This window comes from Gopherus flavomarginatus, chromosome 6, assembly GCF_025201925.1.
Source record: "Gopherus flavomarginatus isolate rGopFla2 chromosome 6, rGopFla2.mat.asm, whole genome shotgun sequence".
NCBI lineage: Eukaryota > Metazoa > Chordata > Testudines > Testudinidae > Gopherus > Gopherus flavomarginatus.
The window spans coordinates 80511270-80536776 of NC_066622.1; the positions used below are offsets into that span (position 1 = coordinate 80511270).

At 42.8% G+C, this 25507-nt stretch overlaps 1 protein-coding gene and 1 long non-coding RNA gene across 3 annotated transcripts in view; both read right to left on the reverse strand.

The window, feature by feature from the left end:
• LOC127054338 (uncharacterized) overlaps positions 1 to 25507 on the reverse strand; it is a 788041-nt gene that overhangs the window by 385444 nt on the left and 377090 nt on the right. The window lies entirely within an intron of this gene.
• Positions 686 to 25470, reverse strand: LOC127054299 (placenta-specific protein 9-like). 2 transcript variants are annotated; one of them, XM_050960389.1, is made up of 4 exons: positions 25078 to 25470; positions 4444 to 4544; positions 2046 to 2163; positions 686 to 877 (listed from the first exon to the last, which is right to left on the reverse strand). In XM_050960389.1, exons 1-4 carry the CDS (start codon positions 25133 to 25135, stop codon positions 867 to 869), a joined length of 288 nt encoding a protein of 95 aa, XP_050816346.1. In that variant the 5' UTR covers positions 25136 to 25470; the 3' UTR covers positions 686 to 866. The 2 variants fall into 2 exon arrangements, with proteins under 2 accessions (XP_050816346.1, XP_050816345.1); XM_050960388.1 differs by having other exon boundaries at positions 2046 to 2166; positions 25078 to 25439.

Sequence of the window (25507 nt, forward strand, 5' to 3'; positions counted from 1 at the left end):
AGGCAAGTGACTTCAAACTTTTTTTAAAACCTGCTTTGCCTACTGTGGTTTTACAGCTCAATTAGTCTTAACCTTTGCCTAGTAAAACCTTTCTCAGAATAAATTTACCTTCACCTAATAAGCTCCTTGGCCTTCGGCCTTTAGATTTTTATTTGCTGTGAATGCTTCCATCTTTGGCCTTGGAATGAGTTCAGCTCCAGATTTGGTTCTCACCACAAAAAGGCCGAGGGAAGCAGTGTGACGCTGTTATAATGTGACCGCACTTCCAGTTTAGGCGGTAACAATGTGTCCAACATTCTGGCTTCAGATATTCAGGCAAAGGTAGGGATGTGCTTATATCCCAAGTCAGAACACCCCTTGTTCTGTCTGTTCTGCCAGACAGCCTAGCAGCGTGTTAAGAAAATTCTGAAAGGAAACCACAGGTGAATACATGTCGTCACCAGTACACACTGGTGACAAGAGCTGAATTCTTAGATAGACAAGAGTAGCAGCCGCTTCCTGGACTTTGAGATTGTGGTAGATGAGCTTGTCAGGTGTGATCTGGCCCAGGTGATAAGAGAGGATCAGGCTGAAATTTTCAAAACTGCTGATATCAAGGCATCTTTGAAAATTCTACCCTCCAAATGCACTTTTTGTCAAGTGTGGGGTCTGGATTGCTTGTAAGATACAGCTTTAAAACAATATCTGAAAAGCAATTCTTTTTATTACAAAGCACAAATGCAAAGTAATTGACTTCTCAGTGTTCTTTGTCCCTCTTCAATCTATAGAAATCCTACAAGGTTTATTAAAGCTACAAAGTGCAACTGTCTAAGACAGCCATGCTTTGGAATATTATTAAATTCTGTTCTCTTCCATTGTCCTGGTGTTCAGCTGGAATCTGTGGGAAGAAGATTTGATATTATTTTTGGTGCTATGAAGGCCAAATAGATATTTCATGTGTGTGAGTTTTTTTGACACTTTAAAGAATAAATAAGACACTGGCTTTAAGTATATGAGAGGCTCTACTGATTCATTGGCTCACAGAGGGGAGACCCCTGTAATCTCTCCACAATTCTTGGACCATTCAACAATTTCTTCCCTCCCCCCCCAATAGTGTATACTATGCCTTGTAAAATATACATAACTCTATCTTCTTTCCTAATTCTGACTTCCATTCTATAGTCCCTCAAACTTATTCATTTTTGGAAAAAATTCTAGTTAATGTAGGGGAGAGCATTAATTACTGACTAGTAACTGCAGTTAATGGAGAGGCAGCAAGGTCTAATGAATAGGCACAGGACTGGGATGCAGGAGCCCTTGGTCCTAAACCCAGCTCTTGATGCTGACCTGGAGACAGATTTCTCAGGGGGGCTGAGGCACTGGAATGAACTCTCTCATGAACCAAGGTCCATCATAAACCTCAGGCTCCATGTGCCAGTACTTGCAAAGCATATTTCTGCAACCTGCCTTCTCAAAACACCCAGCTGTGTGTACATTAAATAACCAAAACATTCACCAAAACAAAACCCGATATTTCACGCACAGGTTTTTTTTCCTTTGAAGAGCAAATGGGAGAGAGAACAAACCCCATGTGACCGATATTACTCACTTCACTTAATGCATGACTGGCAGGTGCTCAGCTACTAAGGTGATGAATGCAATAAAAGATTTTGTATAGAAGTAATAAGGAGTCAGGTGGCACCTTAAAGACTAACAGATTTATTTGGGCATAAGGTTTTGTGAGTAAAAAACTTCTTCAGATGCATGGAGTGGATACAGACTAACACTGCTACCCCCGATACTTTGTATAGAAGTATGACCTCATGGAAGTTACTTCACCTCTCTTGGCCTGCTGGTTTGCAGATGCTTGTCATACATGCATGCATTTGGTGTTCAAGCTCTTCATTTCAAAAGTAAACTCAGGCTATCAAAAATGTAGTCTCTCCAGTGATTTTTCAAAAGACTATATGTGGGTCTACAACTGGGGGAAAAAATCAGATACTTGGGTGTAGTGTAACAAAAATTATTGTTGACCTTACTACATACTATCCCTAGGAGATACAGACCATCAAAAATGTCCACAAGGGGGGTTCCAGGAGCGATTGGGGCACTCCATGCTGTTTCACTGATGTCCTTCAGTAATGTCTTCACTTCTGACTCTAGATACTCAACTGTTTTCTCTACCTGCTAATAAAAATAGAGGCAGGGAAGTCAGGATAGGATGGAGGGGAAAGACTATCAAGCCTGTTGGTAAAACAACTAACTGAGGCTCAGGACATCAGCTACAACTGTGTTTTAAGTCCTGTACTCATCCAGTCAGTCGAACTGCCTATTGGTTTAATAACTTTTGTGTCATACTGACCTCTGGTGGCCATGAGAGATGGAATTTTCATTGAATTTTTGTTTTTTACATATGTAGCAACTCAATAAACTGAGCTATCCATAACGTTGGCTTTTGGAGGGGGGGGTTGGAAAGGATGTGTTTGTTTGAGCAGGCAGCACACCCAGGAAAACACAACCAATGGAAAAGCTAGGTCAGAGATGCTTGGTGGAGCGATTGCCTGTTAAGAACCGAGAAAAGACAGATTAGGTGCCACCCCATGTGCTCATTGAAAACACTTGGTGCTGAACCTAAATTGTGTATTGCAGGTGCTTCCTACACTATAACAAGACAATAAAGGGCCAGACTTGACTAGAAATCCATTCACTGCCTTTATTTGGATTTTAAGCCTCTGCAATAGCCCAGCCTTCTTCAGCCATGAAGTCTGCAAGGAACTGGTGTTAATGTTCTCACACAACTAATAGTGATCTGATGCAGGTATCCGCAACCTTTAGCACACAGCTCCCCAGGGTAAGCACCCTGGTGAGCCGGGCTGGTTTGTTTACCTGCCGTGTCTGCAGGTTAGGCTGATCACGACTCCCACTGGCTGCGGTTCGCTGCTCCAGGCCAATGGGGACTGGGAAGCAGCGCGGGCCAAGGGATGTCCTGGCTGTCGCTTCCCATGCCCCCATTGGCCTGGAGCAGTGAACTGCAGCCAGTGGGAGTCGTGATCAGCCTAACCTGCAGACACAGCAGGTAAACAAACCAGCCCGGCCTACCAGCGTGCTTACCCTGGGGAGCTGTGTGCTAAAGGTTGCCGCTCCCTGATATGATGTGACAGCTTTGGATGGGCACTAGGAGTAATTTAAATAGTGCTGTGAGCTACAAGATAAACCCAGTCATAAATTTGACACCTCAGCCATCAACACTGATGTGGACACAGACCCTTTTGCCATAGGCTTTTCTCCAGTCTAGCACCTGGAAATAGGTAATGGGTTTGTTAATCTTCCGACCATGCTGCACAAGCAATCTTCTCCGAAGACATTTTGGGAAGAATGGGGATGAGAGGGTGGGGGTTGAGAGTGGAAACTTTCTGGGTTTGAAGGGGTAGGGTGGACTAGTCCTGTCCTGGGACAATCCAATATTCAAAGAAATTCTATTTGCAGCCTATATTATGAAGCACTAAGAAGCTGGGGTTGGTGTGTTGAAGGTAATTTTATAAACAGTTTATAAAGGGTGAATGAGTGAAGTCTTAGTAAATAGTTAATCAAGGGGTGAATGTAATAAGTCAATATGATCCTTAACCATGGCTAGCCCTGTTCAATTAGCCATACCCTGCCTTGCCACACCTATGCAGGCTGTAGGATTTTTTTAAGAATGGATGAAGCCAGCAAAGGTGGGCCTATCAGAAAGAGCTACAGGGGCGTGGCAAGTTTCTGAAGTGAGCCCTGAAACAAAGGCCAGGCTCCAGGAAGGCAGCCCTGGGGGCCAGTGTTCCTGAAGAGGACCAGGGAGAGGAAGAAGTGAGTGACTTCATCTGTTCCAGGGGAGATGTAGTCTGGTCCTGGAGGTTTTCTGTGAGGCAAAAATCTTGTGTGTCAGTGCTCTAGTAAGGCAGAAGAGAGACTTGATTTAAATTAGCTGCAGCCCAGGTGGGATGGAAGCTCATTGTGGTTTCTGTTGTGCTTGGATTCCCAGGAGGAAATAGCCCAGGGAATTGGTGCTGTGGTGAAGGCTGACAAGAACTGAGTTGAGCCTGGGAGGGATATAAGAATTGTGTAAATTGATTTAACATAGAACTAAACAACCGCATGGAAAGATATGTCCCTTTCCTTTTCTCTCAGGTCTAGCCTAATCTCCATGGAAGCTCTGGAATAGCTACTTACAGATGTCCTTGGGTGAAATCCTGGCTCTTCTGAAGTCAGTGGCAAAATTCCTATTGACTTCAGAGGCATCAAGATTTTATCTCTTGCCTTTAAGCATTTAGTTCTTTTGCAGATAGTGCAAGAGCCCTTGCCCCATCTGGAAGGTCTGGCTAAACTGAATCTGGAAGGGAAAACTGCCTGAAAATGTGGCCTTTTGCTCCATCTTTTTGGTCAGCCTATTGGGACTAAGGTTTGGGGCCAGGTGGCAGCAGTTCTTACCTCTTCAATTGCATCTAATTGCCTATGGATTGTGTTGTGTTCATTGCACCAGTTGCTCCTCCCTGAACTTCCAGGTGGTACGCTGACAGGATCTGCAGCAGCTGTGGAAACAATTACAGTGGTGTGATAACTTTCCATCAGGCAGCTCAGCTTGGAGTTTTAATGACTGAAGGGCTCTTGGGATGTTAAAGAGAATGCAATGAAACACCAACATAGGATTTTTGAACCTGTGGTCCTGATGACTAAGCCCCGTAAGCCAGGCCCTGGGGTATTACGTTGTGGTACACACACTGGGGTTGTTGCGATCAATGGTTTCAAAAAGCATACAGCTTGATTTTCTTCTGTGCTATGTAGCCCTTGTTGTATGCATATTCTATGCTTTCCATAACATTGCTGTATCTCTACTAATGTATATCCTGATGGTCAAGGAGGTGCAGCTGTACTTCCACATGACTCTATACCAGCCTTTCTCTAAGGAAAGTGGTGTACCCTGGACTGGAAGGACGTGCCTGTTTGCTTATGTTGCTTGAAAGGGATACAATCTGTTTGGTGATGCCTGTTGCCATTGAACAAGTCTGTTGCTCTAGTTTCACAGCAGGGAGGAGAAATAATCAAGACATGTACAAATGATGTTTTGTTGACAAATGGTGTGTCTGTGGAGCTGTTTATAATGTTGTTAATCTTTGTTTATCTGCTTAGTAGTGCTGTTTGTTTGCATTATTCTTCCTCCTGATTTACTCAGGGACTTGATTGAGGGAACTAATGAGCTCCTTTCACTTCATATTAGTGCACTTTTCATTTTCTTGTCTGTAGCCTCTGAGAGGACCCTGGGTATGGGTTAGTCTGTCAGCATTCATTCATTAATGTAGCCATCTCATGATTTCCCTTTAATAATTCTTTTGTGTCTATGTGCTGCTGCATTAGGGTTTTGTAAGCTTTTGTGTAAAATCCTAAACAGTTCTTAAATTTTTTTTAATAACTAATGGTACCTCCAAAGACACAAGCATTTCAGCTGGGAATGCTGAATGTGAAAGGACAGTCCTGTGGAAAAGGGTGTGAGCCACAGACAGGTGTTCTATTTCCTGATCTGCTGTGAACAAATTAATTCACATCTTATCTATTTAGCCTTTTAGGGTCTTTGGGATGGGATTGTCTCTGTTTGTACAGAACCCAGAGCAATGTGTGTCTCATTTCCTTTGGTTTCATTTCCGTTGTTGGATTTAGTGTGTGAATGCTGGATGGCATTGGTGGTATGCAGGAGATCAGAGTAAATGATCTAGGCATTCCTTCTGACTTTAAACTTTGTGATTCTAAACAAATAATTGAGTTAATTTTAAGACACTTCTATTAAAAGATGACTGACACACACTAAAGCAATAGTGGAGAAAGATCTTATAACAGTGACACATTCTGCTATTTAAAAGGGCCTGATCTAACACTCATGGAAGTAATTGGGAGTTTTTTCTGTCAATACCTATGGGAATTGGCTTAGCCCTTATATCTGGTGGCTACTGCTGGCACCAGCTCACAAGGCTGAGAGAAAGGTAGAGGGTGGCCAAAATGTAGAAGAAGAATATCTACATGGCTCAACTGAAGCCATACAGACGGGGAAGGGGAGGGGTGCTAGCTCTCAGAAATAAGACCTGGGATCTCACTGGCAGACCATTGGCATATGAACAAATTCAAGTCTTGAAGACTTGTTGACAGGTCCTTCTTTAGGGACCCTTTGCCCCTCTTCACAGGGGAGAGGGAGTTATGGGTTATATCAGGTAGTCAATTACTTTGTCACAGTCCAGATTTCTTGGTCAAGCCATACTCAAGGTCCAGTCGCCTGAGAAGAAAATAAGTAAATAAAAAGATTCTGGGGTCCATTCAAAAGCATCTGGTGGTCTGGATTTGGCCTGGGGTCCACTCATTGACTACCCCTGTATTATATGGTAAGTTTCCTGTAAAGCTGCATTGGACCCACTTAAATGCCTGATGTGAAAGAGCTGGGGCAGAGAGGCCCTTCTTCACTGTTAAATTAATAGTTAAGCTTGCTGCTTAAATCATCCATATGTCAGTCTTCATTTTCCTGTGTGTCCTGATCAATGTCAGTCACAGCTTATGTTTAAGTTCTTCCCTACGACTCATGCAGCCTCCATTCCCCACAACAGCTAAAATCTATGAGCACCCCTAGTCTCTCCCCACACTATCATTTACCTTCTCTTCGCAACAGGCTTTCCTAGAAACCATGTTTGTACAATCAGAAGAAAAGTTTGCCAAAGTTGCTCTGAGTAACTTTTCTATAGTTGAATGAAGAGATTTTATTATTTCTTATATGTCAGCTGAGCCTACAGGCCCACCCTGTAGAGCCTGCAACCCAAAAAGACAAGACGGGTAAAGGCTGGGAGGGGAAAGATAAGAACTTGCGAGGTGAAATGACTCATCCAAGGTCACAGGAAGAACTGGGATGGGAATCATTGGGCTCCTAATCTAGTGCCCTATCCACTAGCCTATTCTGCCTATCGTCTTGCTCCACAATATAGAGTTCAGTAACTCCTCACTTAAAGTTGTCCCAGGTTTCAGAGTAGCGGCCGTGTTAGTCTGTATCTGCAAAAAGAACAGGAGTACTTGTGGCCTTAGAGACTAACAAATTTATTTCAGCATGAGCTTTCGTGAGCTACAGCTCACTTCTTTGGGTGCATAGAATGGAACACACAGACAGGAGATATTTATACGTACAGAGAACACGAAAAGGTGGAAGTATGCATACTAACAGGAAGAGTCTAATTAATTGAGATGAGCTATCATCAGCAGGAGGAAAAAAAACTTTTGAAGTGATAATTAAGTTGATCCATAGTACATTGGCCAAACCAGACAGTCTCTACGCAAAAGAATAAATGGACACAAATCTGACATCAGGAATCATAACGTTCAAAAACCAGTGGGAGAACACTTCAACCTCTCTAACCACTCAGTGACAGACTTGAAGGTGGCAATTTTGCAACAGAAAAACTTCCAAAACAGACTCCAAAGAGAGACTGCTGAACTCGAATTAATATGCAAATTAGATACAATTAACTCAGGCCTAAACAGGGACTGGGAATGGTTGGGTCATTACACTAATTGAATCTATTTCCCTATGTTAAGTTCTCCTCAACCTTCTTTGGGTCAACTTAATTATCACTTCAAAAGTTATTTTTCCTCCTGCTGATGATAGCTCATCTCAATTGATTTAGATTCTTCCTGTTGGTATACATACTTCCACCTTTTCGTGTTCTCTGTATGTATAAATATCTCCTGTCTGTGTGTTCCATTCTATGCATCCGAAGAAATGAGCTATAGCTCACGAAAGATCATGCTGAAATAAATGCTAGTCTCTAAAGTTGTCCCAGTTAATGTTGTTTCGTTGTTGATCAATTAGAGAACATGCTTATTTAAAGTTGCACAATGCTCCCTTATAACATTGTTTGGCAGCCGCCTGCTTTGTCCACTGATTGCAGAAAGAGCAGCCCGTTGCAGCTCACTGGTGGGGGCTTGGAACCAGGGTGGACTGGCAGACCCCCATCAGCTCCCTGCTCCCCTAAATTCCTTGTGTGGCAGAAGCCCAGCAGGCTATCAATTACCAGCAGTTCAGCTGTCCCTCCCCCCACTGCCATGTGCTGCTTCTGCCCTCTACCTTAAAGCTGCTCCTGGGAGCCTCCTGGTTGCTGTGTAGTTGGGGGGAGGGAGGAAGTGGGGGGGGGCTAATGTCAGGTGTCTCCCTCTCCCTGCTCCTGTCTCTGCTTACCCCATCTCTATAGAGCTTGGGGGGACACAACAGACCTCAGGACGAAGGGAGCATGCTGGCGGGAGCATGCTGGCAGCAGCTGCTGTATCAACTTGCTGACCTACTTAAAAAGGCAATGTACTTAGAGTGGGGACAGCGTGCTTAAAGGGCAATCTGCATCACTGTCTCTCTCCGTCATGGTGTCTCCCCTCCCTCCACTTGTACTGCCTTGTTAATGTAGCCTCACACTCTACAACGTGTTAACCCTTGAGGGCTCAGCCGAATGCTAGTTCATCATCTAGCAGTAAGGCATTCCCAGGGAAATAGCCCACCCTTCGGCTTCACCACTTCAGTCAAGCTTCACAATCGTCGTTGCTGTGTACAGTATTAAATTTTGTTTAAAATTTGTGTGTGTGTGGGTGTGTGTGTACGGATGCCCCCCGGGTTACGCAAATCTGCACTTACGGAAAAAGTTCCGTAAGCCAGAAATAGGAGGGTGTTTTTTGTGTAATGGTCAGGTATACATTTCCGAGTTAAACAAAATTTGAGTTACACAAATTGTTCCGGAATGGAATGCTTGCATAAGTCAGGGAGCGTCTGTATATATAATCTAGTCTTTTTTCCAGTGAGAGAAATTTCCCTGGAACCTAACCTCCCCATTTACATTAATTCTTATGGGGAAATTGGATTCGCTTAACATGGTTTCACTTAGTCACATTTTTCAGGAACATAACTACAATGCTAAGCGAGGAGTTACTGTCATGCTTACTGAGAGAGGGCAATTTGAATATTGTATTTCAAATACACACTTCTTCCAACTCAGAGCTTTAGTCAAAATGTCAGTGATCTCACTCACCATCTAGCTTAGACCTACTTTACCTTGTCCAAGTTAACTTTAACTAAATTAGTCTGAGAAGTGATTCTTGGCTTACCACCTTTTCCATTCCCTTCCCCCCTGCTCTACTACAAGCTGTAGGGAGGGAAAATGGTATAAAATTATATATTAGCTGCTGAAAATTCTATTGAATTTCTTAAGTACAGTTATTCTGGCTCTTAGCCACTTTATAGTTTAAACTAAAAGTTGTCACTTGAACAGAATCTTAGAAGAGTAGGGCTAGAAGTGACCTCAAGAGTCCAGCGAGTCCAGCCCCCTGTGCTGTGGCAGGACCAAATAAACCTAGATCATCCCTGAAAGGTGTTTGTTCAACCTGTCTTTTAAAATCCTTCAGTGATGGGGATTCCATAACCTCCCTGGGAACCCTACTCCAGAGCTTAATGACTTTCACAGTTAGAAAGCTTTTCCTAATAACTAATCTAAATCTCCCGTGCGGCAGGTTAAGCCCGTTACTTCTCCAGGTCCAGTGAAAGTAGAACAAAAACGATTGTGTTCTCTTTATAAATACCACCCTTAACATGTTTGAAGACTGTTACCTGATCTCACCTGTTGTCTTTTCTCAAGACTAAACACGCCCAGTTTTTTAACCTTTCCTCATAAGTCATGAATCTTTTATCATTTTTATTGCTCCCCTCTGGACTCTCCTTAATTAGTCCACATGTTTCCTAAAGTGTGATGCCCAGAACTGGACACATTACTCCAGCTGAGGCTTCACCAGTGTGGAGTAGAGTGGGACAATTACCTCCCATGTCTTCCATGTGACACCCCTGTTAACCCACTGCAGAATGATAATGGCTCTTTTTTTTTTTGTTTGTTGGTTTTGTTTTTCAGCTGCATCACATTGTTTACTCATTCAGCTTGTGATCCTCTATAACCCTGAGATCTCTTCAGCACTACTACTGCCTAAAAGTTATTCTCCATTCTTTAGTGGTGCATTTGACTTTTCTTCTTCCTAAGTGAAGTACTTTGCACTTGTCTTTACTGAAATTCATCTTGTTAATTTCAGACCAATTCTCCAATTTGTCAAGATCATGTTGATTCTAATCCTGTACTCTCAACTGCTTGCAATCTCTCCAAGCTTAGTGTAATATGCAAATTTTATAAGCATACTCACCATGTCATTGTCAAAGTCACTAATGAAAATATTGAGTAATATCAGACTCAGGACTGAACCCAGGCAAGGCTCCACTAGATACTCTCTCCGAGGTGGACAGTGAAACATTAATAACTTCTGAGTACAGTCTTTCAAAAAGCCTTACTAGAATCCCGATCTATCACATTTACTGCATCCGCACATCCACTAGGCTGGAGTGTCACTGATAGAAGAAATTTTCTGAAGCTTATGTGACAGACCCAGACCAGTGGGGTACAGGAGTCTGGTAGAGGTCACATATACTGGTCACTGGATAAGTAGTTTTCTGTTCCCTGAGTGACAAGAGCAAGGGCTGCACTAGAGTAACCAGGAACCTGCTAGAACCAGTTAAGGCAGGCAGACTGATTAGAACACCTGCAGCCAATCAAGGCAGGCTAATCAGGGCACCTGGGTTTAAAAAGGAGTTCACTTCAGTTTGTGGTGTGCATTTGAGGAGCTGGGAGTGAGAGGGTGTGCTGTTGGAGGATTAAGGAGTATAAGCGTTATCAGACACCAGGAGGAAGGTCCTGTGGTGAGGATAAAGAAGGTGTTTGGAGTAGGCCATGGGGAAGTAGCCCAGGGAGCTGTAGCTGTTACAAGAGGCACTATAGACAGTTGCAAACCGCAGGGCCCTGGGCTGGAACCCGGAGTAGAGGGTGGGCCCGGGTTCCCCCCAAACCTCCCAACTCCTGATCAGACACAGGAGGAGTTGACCCAGACTGTGGGTTCCACTAGAGGGGAAGATCGCTGAGGTGAGCAAATCTGCCAATAAGCGCAGGACCCACCAAGGTAGAGGAGGAACTTTGTCACACTAGATTAATTTTTTCTAATCTAGAATGTGATCTAGTCTTTACTTTAAAATGGGCTAGTCAATGCTTAAATAAAGACCATTTCCATTCTTCTCTTTGAAGGTAGATTTTGGTTTGTTTCAGTGAATTCAGCAATAGGTGGTGCTGCTGGGACTGAATCCTACTAAAGTAATGTGCCAATTTAACTCTCAGCAAGGACTGCTGGAATTTGGCTTGTTCATAGCTACTAACTATTCTGCAAATAGATATAGAACACTACAGTCATCAATATTTTGTTGCTACTATTGATGTTCTGGAAACACTTTTATGCTATCTTAACTAAAAGTAAAACCAGAGTCTGGCTATAAGAATTGACTGCATAAATCAATTATGAAACAGTAATTTGTCATATGCACTTAGAGCTTGACAGTTATGTAAGATTATCATAATGGGCTAAGCTCCATTCTACTGAGAGAGGATAATAAAATCTCTCTCCAGCTCCAATGTTTACAGTTTAAGCCTGATCTGATTCAGCAGCACGGCAAATTGCAGCCTTTCCTGTCTACAAGACATAGGTCAAGGAGAATTGCATGTGTACCTTGCCTGCTGCTATTCTTGTCAAAAGTTACATGTATGATTCTCATATATGCAGTGTTCTCATCAGCAAAGCTGACTTATTAACAGAGCATAGTGGTGGGTCAGATATGAAGGAAACAGTTTCTAATTCAGCTTGTTGAGAACGTCCCCAAGTTTAATCACAATGGGTAAATGCTGTAAAAGTAAAATGTGTGGTATTCACATAATTCATGCAAATGGAAAAGAATGTTGCCGTCTATAATAGCCTCTGATGTACACTGATTTCTTTTTGCTCTGAGCTTAGTACAGCAAATGCACCCTCATGTAAAAATCCCACAATGGAATATTATTCTCTTTAGTTTTAATTACTGGGATAATCTAATGGTAGGTGGCTGGATCAGGAGGATATGGGAAGGTTTGAGTAGAGACCCAGCACTGTAGTGTACATTTGTTAAAGTAGCCTTTGGTCAGCTTTAACTTGTGTCAGATTCATTTGAGTTTATTCACTTTATGGAAACAGAATGCAAGGAAGTTAGTGTTTAGCCAATGCTGCCTCCTCTCATAAGGATCATAATGTTCATGTAGTTTATAGAAAACACAGGGCTCTATTGGCATGAATGGAAAGGTAACTGCTTGTGCTGCTAGACATTGACTGTGACCTTGGGGTTCTCTCTGCTTCTCTAACTCCTCCAACAGTCTGCAGTGCCTGGAACAACTAGATTTCCTTTCATCTTGGCCCTGATGTAGCAGCCATGGAGAATACTGCTGACTACGTTGTGGCAAAATGGGAGTTAGAAGCAGGGATGATACAATTAGGCCTTCTTCAAAGAACCAGCTTTTGTCTTTACTTTGCCTTGTCTGTCTGGGTGCCAGTGAGATTCTATTCTGTAGGCAGCACCTCAACATAATGCTGCTTGACCTGAGTGCTACTCTAAACAGGTGTGCACTGGGTGGGGCCAGGATGAGTCAGCAGTCCTTCCAAAGTAGGGCAGGTACACTTCATTGGGAGATCAAGAGGACACTCACAGAGTGTAATACAAAGACTGTCTCAAGATAGCTGGGTAAGAATTATATCTAAAGGTGGTTCTAAAACTCGGACTCCTTTAGTGTGTTTTTTATGGAGTTTGTTTCAGGAATAAGCTGTAGGTGGGGGAGAGTGCACCTATAATAAATTAACAAGAGCTAGGTCAAGAATAAGTCAGCAGCTACAAATCATACCCATGTAGCCAAAGCACGCCTTAACAATTCTGGTGTTCCCATGCACATGCTCTGTTATTTCAGAAGAGTCATGTGGGAAAACTTGGATTTAGAAGTGCAGTAGAATCTACACACTCTCCCGGAGTAAAATGTTGATAGGCAGTTTATAATAAAGAACTCTTGAAGGCCAACTGCTCTTTGTACTGCAATACATAGATTTTTATACACTATTACATAGATAACGTTATTTTTGAAAATGTAGTTAATTTTTCGAGGGGTGCTCAATTTGATAGCTTAAAAGGGCCTAGTTTTCAGAGGGTGGGACAATGTTTCAAATTAGGCACTCAATCACTAGTCACTCTTGGAAATTTAGGGGTGTGTGTATGTATGTATGATTGACTTCTGGTTGTCAGGCAATTCTCCGAGACGGAACTTTGACATAATGATCTTGTCTTCCAAGCAGTTGTATTTACTTAGCAGACTAGATGTTTTGCAATAATGTTTCAATCTGGAGGAAAAATCAGTAGTTTGGGGCCAAATTTCTCTCTACTCAAAGGCCAAGACCCCTGGGATACAGTCTGTTTCTTGGAAGCGAAATTCTAAGTAGACTCTTTAAAACCCAAACTACTCACTCTGGAGGTCGACATCTTAATATTCAAATGTTTTTTACAACTCTATGTGAAATAGCTTAACTATTAAGAAGGCTTATTTTTCAGAGAACTTAGTCTTTTTGCAGTAACAGGGAACTACATTCATGTGCTATCAAGAGTTAGTTTCCATGACCATTGTATATGCAGTTGGAAACTTTTAAAAGGCTGCTACATGCACTATGCTGTCCTTTTTCCCCCATTCCCTTTCTCTTGATTAAAATCTCTGTACTGACTTGTCTATGCCAATGAGTTGAGTAACTTTAAATTCCTTGTGGCACAGCCTGTAACTATAGAGGGACCAGGAAATCGTTAGCAGTTGATTCAGAGATTTACCAAAAAGCTTCCATGGAAATGTAGGAAAGAGATGGAGTAATTTGGGATGGATTCTGGTCTAGTAGCTCTTTTCCATCCCTAGAGGACAGAACTTAGTCTTTTAATAGGGGATAGTTACAGTAATTAACTGTCAATTCATTTGAGCTTAGCCAAAAGGCTAATGTGAAATAACACTGCAAACCTTAGTGAGGTTTTTAGGGCCATGGCTGCTGTTATACCTGACCCACCTTGGGCTCCTTCCTCCCCTTACAAACAGTTGCACTCTGTCATTGTCTGCAGATAATTTTAACAGCATATGGAAGCTATCAGCCCCCAGCTCTTGTTTTTTCCAATGTCTCCAGTGTTACCGCTGCTGGTTATTGCTACCACTGGTGGAAACAAGTAGGGTGACCAGATGTCCCGATTTTTAGGTCCTTTTTTTTGTATATAGGCTCCTATTTTCCCTGCCCTCCCCTCCCTATTTTTCACACTTGCTGTCTGGCCACCCTACAAACAAGTGATGTAGACAGAGCTCCAGGTGGTTGCCAACATGAAGCACCATGTTTGGGTGATGTGGCTGCTGGCTTTTCAGCAACCACATGTGCCTTGTCTACACTAGCAGTCCCACTGTTACTATAGCTGGATGAGAACTGAACTGGTGTAAATGACAACACACGGTGACAGATAATCAGGCCCATAACTTTCAGTAATGGGTTGAATGTTTGCCATGCTGTACCAGTAAATGATGTGTACATTTTGATATTGGGTTACATAGTGATTTTAGACATAACATGGCTCATCAGCTGAAACTCTTTGCTTGATGACATGTAGGGAAGCGCTCTCAGCTGTAGATATGCATATGGGCCAGTCTAATCCCAGTTGTAACAGTAATTTCCTGTAATTGCTTTCAAAAGCTGGCTGTGACATAGCAAACTAAACAAACAAATCTACTTGCACTCCTCTGTGGGTACGTCTTCACTTTAGAGTTGACTCGTTATCTACACTCAAGCTATTCCTTTGGAGTTAACCTTGCTCTGGGGAGAACAGCCACACACTGAAATACTGTAACATTCGAGCTCCTGTGTCCCACTGGCACTGCGCTCACCAATGAGTGGCCCTAAGGCTTCTGGGGGCATGTCCCATGGTTCTTTGCATGGCAGTAAGTTGAGCTGCTCTATGAATTTTTTTTCCAGTGAACTGTGAGAGACAATGTTTGTCCTTTCTTGGCAGATGAAGGGAATTGTGGGAAGGCATTGAAGGAGTACCACCACTCATCTGGAGATAGCTTGTCTCCACACTGCAGAGGGTCATGTTAGCACTGATGAGTTGTTCTAATCTGAGCTTAGTCTTTACCACCGACACTTGGGCCAATTTGAGTTAAAAGCACCACCACACATGGGTTTTTGTACATGGATGGGACTCAAGTTAAGGACAACACTAAAGTTATATCATGAGTTGACTTTGCAGGCAGGACAAACCCTGTGTTACTCCCAAGATCAGTGTTCCATTAGGATGTCATGTTATTGGTTCAACTCACAAGTAAAAGATCTTCCTAGTTTAGTCCTGAGAATGTGCTTGCGTTAGAATAAGGACCTAGAGGCCTATGACAGTGTTACAGGTCAAGACTGATTATTTGTTTGCAGAAGACTAGTGGGAAGGGAAGTTTGCACAACAGCTGCCCACACCCAGGTGTAGATTTAGCCAAGCTATATAACAGGACACTTGAATCAATATTTAATCCTTTAATAATCAGATATATGTATGTCAAACTAGAGAAAATTCTGCTTATCTTAAAATATAACAGACAGTTGTACTGTTGGACTGTAGCCAAGGGTGGAGTGACGCTGTGCACATAAGAAAAATCCCACTGGGGATGAAGTGATTAAGATTAGTAATGTCATTGACTCCAATAAAAATATGACATATAGAACCCCCTCTGATCCATGTAGTGATTATCTTACAAACGTGCCTTCCATTAAATGTGTGCCTGTTTGCACGGGATCAATTCCCAATTTACAGAGGTCACTTATCGTTCCCCTGCCAATAAGTGGAAAGCTTTAGATAATTTTATTTATTTCACAAAAAACTCAAACTTCATTAACTTGATTTAGTATTAGGGATAAGCAAACTCAGCCTCCAAGTAGCTACCTGGTGAAAAAATTTCTGACAGTAACTTGCACTTCAGCCTAAAAGAAGGCATAATATGGTCCAGTGGTTGGAAGCTGAAGCTAGACCAATTCAGCCTAGAAATAAATTTGTTTAAAAAGTGAGAGTAAATAACGATTAGAACAATTTACCTAGGGATGTGGTGGATTCTCTATTACTTGTAGTCTTTACATGAAAACCAGATAGCTTTCTAAAAATGTGCTCTAGCTCAACGGAAGTTATGGGCTTGCTGCAGAAATTACTAGGTGGGATTCTGTGGCCTGTAAAGCTCAGGCTAAATGATCATAATTGTCCATTCTGACCTTCAAATTGATGAATCTGCAACACTCGCTATACTTCATTTCATCACCCTGGAGGCTTTGAAATGTTACCAGGTTTGTGATCTGCTCAAGCAAGTATGTGTGGGGAAGGGGGTGGGGGGAGGGAACAAATCAGAGAGAGAAGACTGCAAGCTAAATGACAGACAAGTGAGACTAAAACAGGAACCAGATTGCAAGTATGAGAGCTTGACAATCTCCAAAAGGTGAAGGGGGGAATAATATATCAGGGGAGAGGAAGGGTGTAACTGATGCAGATAACAGCTGTGTGTGTTGGGGGAGGAGGTGTACAACTGAATATAAGGATCCTTCTAATCCTGATACATAGCACAAGTGTGTCTCTTAATGACTGACTGTGTCCCATGGGGTTGTGGGGAGGTTAGAGCGGGTTTACGAAAAGTTCATGGTTAACCGAAACAACAGTCTGAGAGGTTTCTAGAAGCCCTGACCTCCCAAGGTCTTTGCCCTTCCCTGCTTAAATGATTCCATATCGAAATACAGTGTTGTGCTCCACTTTAAATAACTTGTTATCCCAGCAAATTATGCACTTTACAAAAACGGGACTGATGTGGTTAGCTAACTGGAGGTTTAGTGTAAAATAGGCCCACTGCAAGCTTCAGATAGTTGATCCTGCTCTGCCCTGCCCTTAGCCCCTGTTTGCCATGCTTAATTTGGTAGACTATATATGGTGATTTTTTTGTGATGTGGATCAGTGCTGGTTAGGGCCTTACCTAGGGGCATCACTCAGCTTCCATGAATTCCAAGTCTCAATTATGCTCACATTTCCAGGGTTAGAGGTGCTGGATGAACTCATTGTATCGCTAACTGGGTCTGCTACTATCCGCACACCCCCAACCTCCAGTTAAGATACAACGTTCAGCTATTGGATTTTAGGAATTTATATTGATGAGGCTCAGTGGAGTAATAAGTTACAAGCAAAGATTGTTTTGAGTTTATGGTATATTGTGCATAGTCTTCTATGCTCCATTCCAGAGGTAGCTGCAAGGATTTGCATATCTGCACAAATGCACCTTGATTCTCCTCCAACTCGCAGTGCAGAACATCGTTGCAAATTCTATAAAGAGCAAATGTAGAATATGCAAAAGTGACCCAAACTACAGATAAAGGTCTGCAGTGCAGACTGGAGAGGAAGAATTTACTCATTAACTGTAAAAAGTTTTAAAATAATTTCTAGGACTTCAGGCTCCAGGGCTATTCATGCAGTACCTGCTATAAATGCTAAACACCTTTCCTTTGAAAAAGGGAAGTACCAAGACAAGGAATTCCGATGCATTGGGTATCCAGAGGAGTTAATACAACAGATAAAGACAACATAAAAAATAGGCACACTACAAAACCAGCCCTTAGTTTTCCTTGTTGGCATTGTTCCTGCCATTTGTGTGCATGTGTTGTGCAACATTGTTTGGTGCCTCGAAGTATTTTGTTTGGTGGCAAAATCAGCAAAAATATCCCTGGACCCTGCTGCTTCTATCTGCACCTGTCCAGGAGACTGCAACCATTTAATCTGGATGCAGATCTTGCTGTTGTGATCCATGCCTTTGTCACCCCATGGTGGAATTACTGTCATTCACTCTACCTGGGGCAACTACTTGATTCTATCTGGAGATTTATACTGATACAGAATGCAGTGGCCCATGCTTCAGTGATAGTATGTGTCACTGGTGCGCCATGATCTGCACTGGCTGCTTGCTTGTTTCTGGGTTCAGTGTAAGCTGTTGGCTTTGGTCTATAAAGCCCTAAATGTCTTAGGGGCTTGCCTACATAGTGAGGTAATGCACTCTAAGGAGGTGTGGTTTTGCAAGTGCGCTAATGGTTTGCACACTAACTGGTCCTTGCAGACCCTGCTGGTGTGCTTTAACATGGTGCTGTTTGAAATGGTTCTATATTAAAGTGCAGAGGAGAACCTTTAGTGCTTACCAGCAGGGTCTATGCAAACTAATGAATGTGCAACACTTTAGTGTGCTTTAGAAATCACACACCCCATAGAGTGCATTAATCTACTGTGTAGACAAGCCCAAGGATGTTGGTACTTGAGAGACTAGCCTTTTTCTTGTTCTGTATGACGAGTGATTTTAAGAGAGGGGGCAGGTGGTACAACATTCTGTGTGACAGGTCTTCTGCCCTGGATTCTGGAACATGCATCCAAAATAGCCCAAGACTATTACCTCCAGGCCATGCTGCCAATCTACTTGTGCAAACTGCTGCAGAGCTTTTGGAGGAAAGCAGATTTATGAAAGGGGAGGGGAGTTTAGTGCTCCTGCAAATGGATTAACTTTATTTGGTTGTGTAAATTATGGGATGGGTACCTAGAGCCTTGGAGATGTGCCCCTTTATTTTATTTGTTATACATATATTTTTTGTTTTGGAGATTGCATCTGGCACTTTTACAAGACCATTGTCAGTGGATAGCAGTGTATGGATGACTTCATCTGGAAGGAAAATAAGCAGCATGTAATGGCACTTGTGCTACTATACACTAGAGTTTTTAGAAGACTAATCTGATGTTTTGAGGCACTCAGTCATTGGAGTGATGGGTGCTGCTACAAAACATTAAGATGGGGTGGGTGTCTGATGTCTTGTTTCCTGATTGGAAGGTGAGAGAGGAAGACTTACATTTTGGTTGGAGATTTTGAATCTTTGGAAGAAGTGTGAGTAACCATCTGATTTGCCCATGTCTGCACCTCCAAGAAAAGGAGTCAAGCTGCGCCACTCAGCAGAAATAGGATAAAACTACCTTTCTCCTTCGGCACATTGCTTCCAGAAAGCCTAAGACAACTTGAAGAGAGAAGACTGGGGTCCAGGGCTTGGAGCCCTCCTGGTGACATCAAGTGCCTGTCTTGGAGAGGCACATTCAACTGTCTTCCCATTTTTCAGCAATATAGGTTTCCTGCTAGCGCACTGGGAAAAGATGGTACTTGTGTCCATCCCTCAATCCACCTGATACAATAATGGAGCTGAAAACTGATGACTGAACAAAGATCAGTAATCTAAAGTAATATACAGACTTTCTTGAGTGATGACCCAAATCAGTTAATTGATCAGTTCCTGAAACAGAGTACCTAATTAGTAAGAAAATGTATATGCTCCTGTATATGTTCTAAAGATTGTCACAGAGTTACAGGGTGTCTTGTTTTGTAACTGGTTCCAATCAAGATTGCTGTAAAGTAACTTTAAAACTGAATAAGGTACTGTTAATTAGGATTATAGAACAGTATATATGTGTTTATCATAGTCAATGGCTTCACACAGCCTTTCAAGTCCTAGGTGTATGTAGACATAAAATGAGACCAAGAGCGCAAGCTTTTTGAACTGCGCTCCATCTGTAGGAGTGTAAGTCAGGTCCTAGGACTAATATTGTTAATTAGGAAACAGGTAACAAGGGTTGACTGCCATAGATCCATTGGGAGGGAAACTTTGGTGAATTGGCATGTGAGTAACTGACCCAATTGTTTTGTGATCTAGCTTTGATTTGTTTTTCCTCTGTTGTGTTAGCTACACCAGAGCTGATAACCAATTGACACAAGTGAGGCCCTGTTATGAGAAACCATTAGTCATAAAATCTAAAAGAAGTCACCAGTATAGTGACTGAATATAAGAAATTATTTTTCTATTGTGGATATAGCCAAATCATAGTCCAATACCACTTCTTGACTTCTTATATCATATATTATCATTATTAGTTGCTGCTGTTAAGGATGTATAATACTAAATTGATCTCTTGAATCCTGTTCTTGTGTTAATTGAATTTAAAAGAACCCCAAGAAAGGTGGTACACATACTCCATTAAGCAGTTGCTTAACTAGGTTTGTTTTATACCCTATCTTTCTTACAGTAGATAAGGAGATAGAAATTGTGTCTCCGCTTAAGGAGGCATATCTCTTAATTTGTATTTAGTAAATAAGAGAGTGAAAGCTGTTGTAGCCTCTCATGCCAGAAGGCTCTGGGGCTAGCTTGTCAGCTCCATACTGAATGTAGTTTGTATGGGCTGTTTGTGTGAGTAGGTAGCTTGTACTGGAAATAGGACAGTACAGTGGGAGTAATTGATGTTTTTGGAACCTTTGTCTGGGGCAAAGGTGTGTGTTTGTGTGTGTTGTTTCGTGTTTTGTTTTTTTCCCCTGACAAAGCTACTCCTGGGAGCTTGCTGTAGATAGATTACATTTTCCTATTGTTCCATCTCCCATGTGGTGTAAATATGGTATATTTAAGGCTTTACTTGAATTGCAGGATGATTGCAATATTCTGACAGCTGAGTTGCAAACAAGCTGTGGAAAAGTAATAGACCTTATTTGCAGTAACGAAGTCTGCTATTACTTTGGTGATTTTTCCACTGTCAGCCATCCACTTGCAAAAATGCAGTGGAAGCCTAATATTGCAATTTCGCTAGTTAAGGAGGGCCTTGTATATCTTCAATGTACAAGATTCCAACATTTAAACCCAATGCTTCCTGCAGCCAGAGCAGATCAACTACAGTTATAAATACAGCTGAACAGCACAGGGTTTATAAATTCCACCTGACCCCTGGCTTTCTTGGGAGTTAAGATTATAAACACCACAGAATTTAATAATAAACTAAACTTCACTTAATAGAATGTAAAGTCTGGAACATGGAATTTTGAAGGGTTTATTAAATGTGGTAAAAAGCCCAATCCTACTTGGATCCCTTCTTCAGACCTCTGATTCTTCACACAATGCACAGTCAATCTGTGGAATGCTTTGTCAGGGAATGTTGTGAAGGCCAAGACTATAACAAGGTTCAAAAAAGAACTAGATACGTTTATGGAGGATAGGCCCATCAATGAGAATTAGTCAGGATGGGCAGGCCCTATCCTGAAGTGTCCCTACCCTCTGTTTGCCAGAAGCTGGGAATGGGTGACAGGGGATGGATCACTTGATGATCTGTTCTGTTCATTCCCTTTGAAGCATGTGGCATTGGCCACTGTTGGAAGACAGGATACTGGGCTAGATGGAACATTGGTCTGACCCAGCATGGTTGTACTTATGCAGGGCCAGTGCAAGGAAGTTTTGCCTCCTAGGTGAAACTTCCACCTTGTCCCCTCCACCTCGAGTCCTGCAGCAGCTTTCCGCCCCGCGGCAACTTCCCCCCCCACCCTCTGGGGAGCCGTGCAGTATCTCCCCACCCACAGCAGTTTGGCACCGCAGGCCTGGGAGGCAGGAGAATTAGAGCGGGGGCGGCGTGCTTGGGGAGGAGACGGAGCAGAGGTGAGCTGAGGTGGGGAGCCCTGTGGCAGCTCCCCCCCACCCTGAGGCACCCTTGCGGCAGCTCCCCACCCCTCTGGCCTGGGGGCCGTGCGGCACCTCCCCACCCCAGCTCACCTCTGCTCTGTGTCCTCCCTGAACACGCTGCCCCTGCTCTAATTCTCCTCCCAGGCTTGCAGCGCCAAACAGCTGATTGTGGAGTGGAGCAGCGACTGTGTGCCCGGGGAGGAACTGCTGTGTTTTTTAAAAAAATAAATAAATAAAAAATTGGGGGCACCGCTTTTTGGTGCCCCCAAATCTTGGCACCCTAGGCAACCACCTAGTTCGCCTTAATGGTAGCACCGACTCTGTACTTATGATCTTATTCTGCTCACAGCCCTCCCTGTATCCCGACACACATCCCCTCTATTGTGCCAACCTTCCTTTTCCCTCTCCCATTAGAGCTCCCAGATAACAATGTCCATGTAACCTAGGTGCTTAATAGGAAGATAGATCTTAAAGAGATCTATGGAGGTAGGAATGAGTTGTCTGGTTCATTGTTGCTAGGCAGATGCACAATTAGAAGTTTCTGGAATTGGGTGTGGTAGTTTTGGGTATGCTCAATAAGTTCCCTGTAGCTCTACTCAGACTCCATGAGGGCAAGCAGTCATGACAGCTGCTTTACAAAAGGCCATGTGCCCTGTGTGGGCTGGGAGAAGCTGAATCCAGAGCAGAAAGCAGGCTGTTTTCCCCCTAACTCTGAAGGGTTTTGCTGCAGGGGTCTTTTATCTACATACTTAAAGCAAGTGGTTGGTTGGTTAATTAGCTGATTAGCTAACTGAGTGATTTCAGCAGAGGAAGAGTCTGCATGGATTTCAGCTGGAGGCTTTGACAAGCAAGAGGAAAGAAGATGATGATGTTACAGTGCTTTAGACTCAGCAGACTGTACAGATTTTGGTGATAAGACTAACGCAGACTTGAGTGCACTCAACCTTTGCTTTTGGGAACTCTGAGTTAGTTCTCACTCCATTTCTGTGGAGACTGACCTATTTAGATTTAATTTGTTTATAACTGTGAAGCTAATATGTGTGGGTTATAAAGTAGCCATGTTATGTTGTAAAACTTAAGTTATTTGTGCTGCTTTACCATGATAAGATTATGTAGAGTTGCAACTTGAATTTTTTTTTTGAGTTGATTTTGTTGACCTTATGCATTCACTGCTGAAAATCCTCAGTGACTGAATTCGGGGTCTCCATGTGCTTTGCTATGGGAATTGGGGTTTTTTAGGCACTAGGAAAAGGGCAGTGAAGTAAACTCTAACCCATCCAAAGATTACTCCTGCATATGATGAAGGCTGTGTATCGGCACTTCTGGAGTTGCATATGGAGATTAAACGTCCATGACAGGGGAATGTGAACTAACTCAACTGATTTATGACATGAGAGATAGAGGACAAAAATCTAGCTTGCAGTGGAAACGCTCTTAAAATCTTAACTATGGATTCGCTTCTCCAGCTGAGAAATGTGTTCAGTGGAGTGTAGACTCCTGGATTCAAAGCACATCACTGTGCAATTGTAAGATGCATGCAGCCAATCTTGGCAGGAATAGACTGATCTGAAGCAGTTTTTTCTTTCTCAGATACTCAGGCATGCTGATCATCCAGGTCTGGTTGCTGATCTAAGGTCATTCAGCACTGAGTTCAGAACAGCCTACTGAGCACCTTAAAGAGCTGCCCAGCCTGGGGTATCACGCTGGAGTACTTGAATGAGTTGAATGAACTAGTTGTTCAGAGGAGGCAGCCGTTGCAGTGCACCAGACTGCCTAGTACACCTTAGCAGCAGCAGCAGAACCCCATCGAATAGCCCAACAAACCATAGCAAAGCACAGCTGTTATGTAGGGAGCATATGTGTGTTAATCTAGGAGACTCCGTGCCAGCACTAGTCGTCTTCAAGATACTTGTCAGTAGAGCAGGTTGAGAATTTTTCAGAGATGCATAATTTTGGTGGAAAATGCCAATTTTTGGAGGTGTATTAGTTCAGAGAAAACTTCCTCAGGTTGGGGCAGGAGAGAGAGGGCCCAGAATACCCATAACCTGATGACTAGGGTACTCACTTCGGATGTATAAGGCCCAGGTTCAAGCCACTGCTCCCAATCAATACCCTGGTCTATTGCAGGGGCGGCTCCAGGCCCCAGCATGCCAAGCGTGTGCTTGGGGTGGCAGGCCACAGGGGGCGCTCTGCCGGTGCCATGGGGGCAGCAGGCAGGCTGCCTTCGGCGGTTTGCCTGCAGAGGGTCCGCTGGTCCCACGGCTTCAGAGGACGCGCCAAAGCCACGGGACCAGCGAACCTTCCGCAGGCCAACCGCCGGAAGCAGCCTGCCTGCCTTGCTTGGGGCAGCAAAATCCCTAGAGCCGTCCCTGGTCTCTTGTCTATTGGGACAGTCTTGCTCATGTTTGTTTGGATCAGAATGAAAACAAATTTCTACATTTCAGAATCTTTCATGAAACACAAACACTGTTTTGCAGCTAGTCCTACTTGAAAGCCACAATAATGCAGGAAAGGGTAATGAGCTCCTATAAAGTGAAGGAAAATTAGTGCCCCATTCTAGGCTGAAAACTGGCATAATCCCTGAAAGATGTAGGCTTGTACAATAACAGCAAAGGTTGGCCTAGGTTTGGGAGGGGAAAGGTACCACTGGTTTTTCAGAAACTGTTTTGGTTGTAAAGAAAACCTGCTACCTTGTCATAAAATCCAAAAAGTTACATGTTGTGAAGAAGTAATAGGAAAGGGTAAATAATGATCGGTTCTAGTTATTAAAAAACACATAAAACAAACATTTTGGCAATCCAAGGTTTGTGGTTACAGGGGGACTATAAATCATTGAACCAGCCAAATGGAAATGTTGCTTGAGAATAGATTTCAGTGCTCACCAGAAAAGCAGCTGCAATTTTGTTAGAGGGTAGCCCAGAGCTAGACGTACTACTAATAAAAATTAAACATAGATACCAGTGTGCTTTCTGTCTACATGCTTATTCTAGGCTCATCATCACCGTGGTTTCAGCATGCGTAGAGTTATGTGCTTAGACAGCTCAGGAACAGGTAAAAGTCCTAATGCAAAAGCACCAGAAACAGAATTTGTTGTTACTAATGGAAAATTTTTAAGGTAGATTTTCCTCCCCTCTAAGGAAACGTTTTTCTGATCTCCTGGGACATTGATCTCCCAGTGCCCATGTGGCATTAGTTCAAGATGATTTTATATCTACATTATTATTTAAGACTGCCACAGCTATAATTATAAACATGCAGGACATTAGAAGCAGCCTGTGGATGTGGTTCTAAATTTCTGCAATAGCTCAGTGATGGTATGTTTCATGAGTGATGAAACATCTCCTATCCTGTAACATATCTAACTAGAACTGTAATGCTCACATGCATTTTAGTAGCACAAAATATGAACCTCTCCTATATAGTGCTTTACAAACACTACGTATGTCATCTTCACATAAAATCCTTGTTGACTTGATTTCAGCACCTATACAAAGAAATTTATCTACTTTTTTTCCCCATGCAAGCCCTTCACTCAAGAAGTTAGTTATCCTACAGTCTGTTCCTTTCAAGCTTGGAATCACTTACCTGAAAAAGCTTGCTCCTGAAGCACTAAAATAAAAGCCAAAGCCCAAATGAAAAGCATGGTTTCAAAGCCTCCAAGCTCTGTCTGGGGATCTCTCTCCTAGTCCAAGAGGAGAGGAGCAATACAGAGTCCCTCCTCCGTTTACATAGTCTCCTAGTCCAGGCTTTTGTGCTGAGGTTTAGCCAGAGCTCTGGGAGGAAATACTCCAAGGCTGAGCCAAGATTCTTAAACTGATCTTTCCTTCCTCTTTTTAAAAACACCCTTCAAACTCCACAAAGGGTCCAGTTAACCAAGAAAGCTGGCTGCAGTCCAAGCTTTCCAAACTTTTAACTTTTGTATTTATTTATATTGAGCATGAATGGAATGTGCTGAAGAGCTTCGAATCCTGATTATAGGCAAACGGGGCACAAAAAAGGGGGAGTTGATCTGCCT

What these genes read in the sequence shown, in the direction of transcription:
- LOC127054299 (XM_050960388.1), bottom strand. Translation starts at nt 25,135, where the DNA reads ATGCTTTTCATTTGGGCTTTGGCTTTTATTTTAGTGCTTCAGGAGCAA. An exon ending in TCAGGAGCAAGCTTTTTCAG is followed by an intron (nt 4,545 to 25,077) that starts GTAAGTGATTCC and finishes TTGTTTCCACAG; the next exon opens with CTGCTGCAGATCCTGTCAGC. An exon ending in AATTAGATGCAATTGAAGAG is followed by an intron (nt 2,167 to 4,443) that starts GTAAGAACTGCT and finishes TATTTTTATTAG; the next exon opens with CAGGTAGAGAAAACAGTTGA.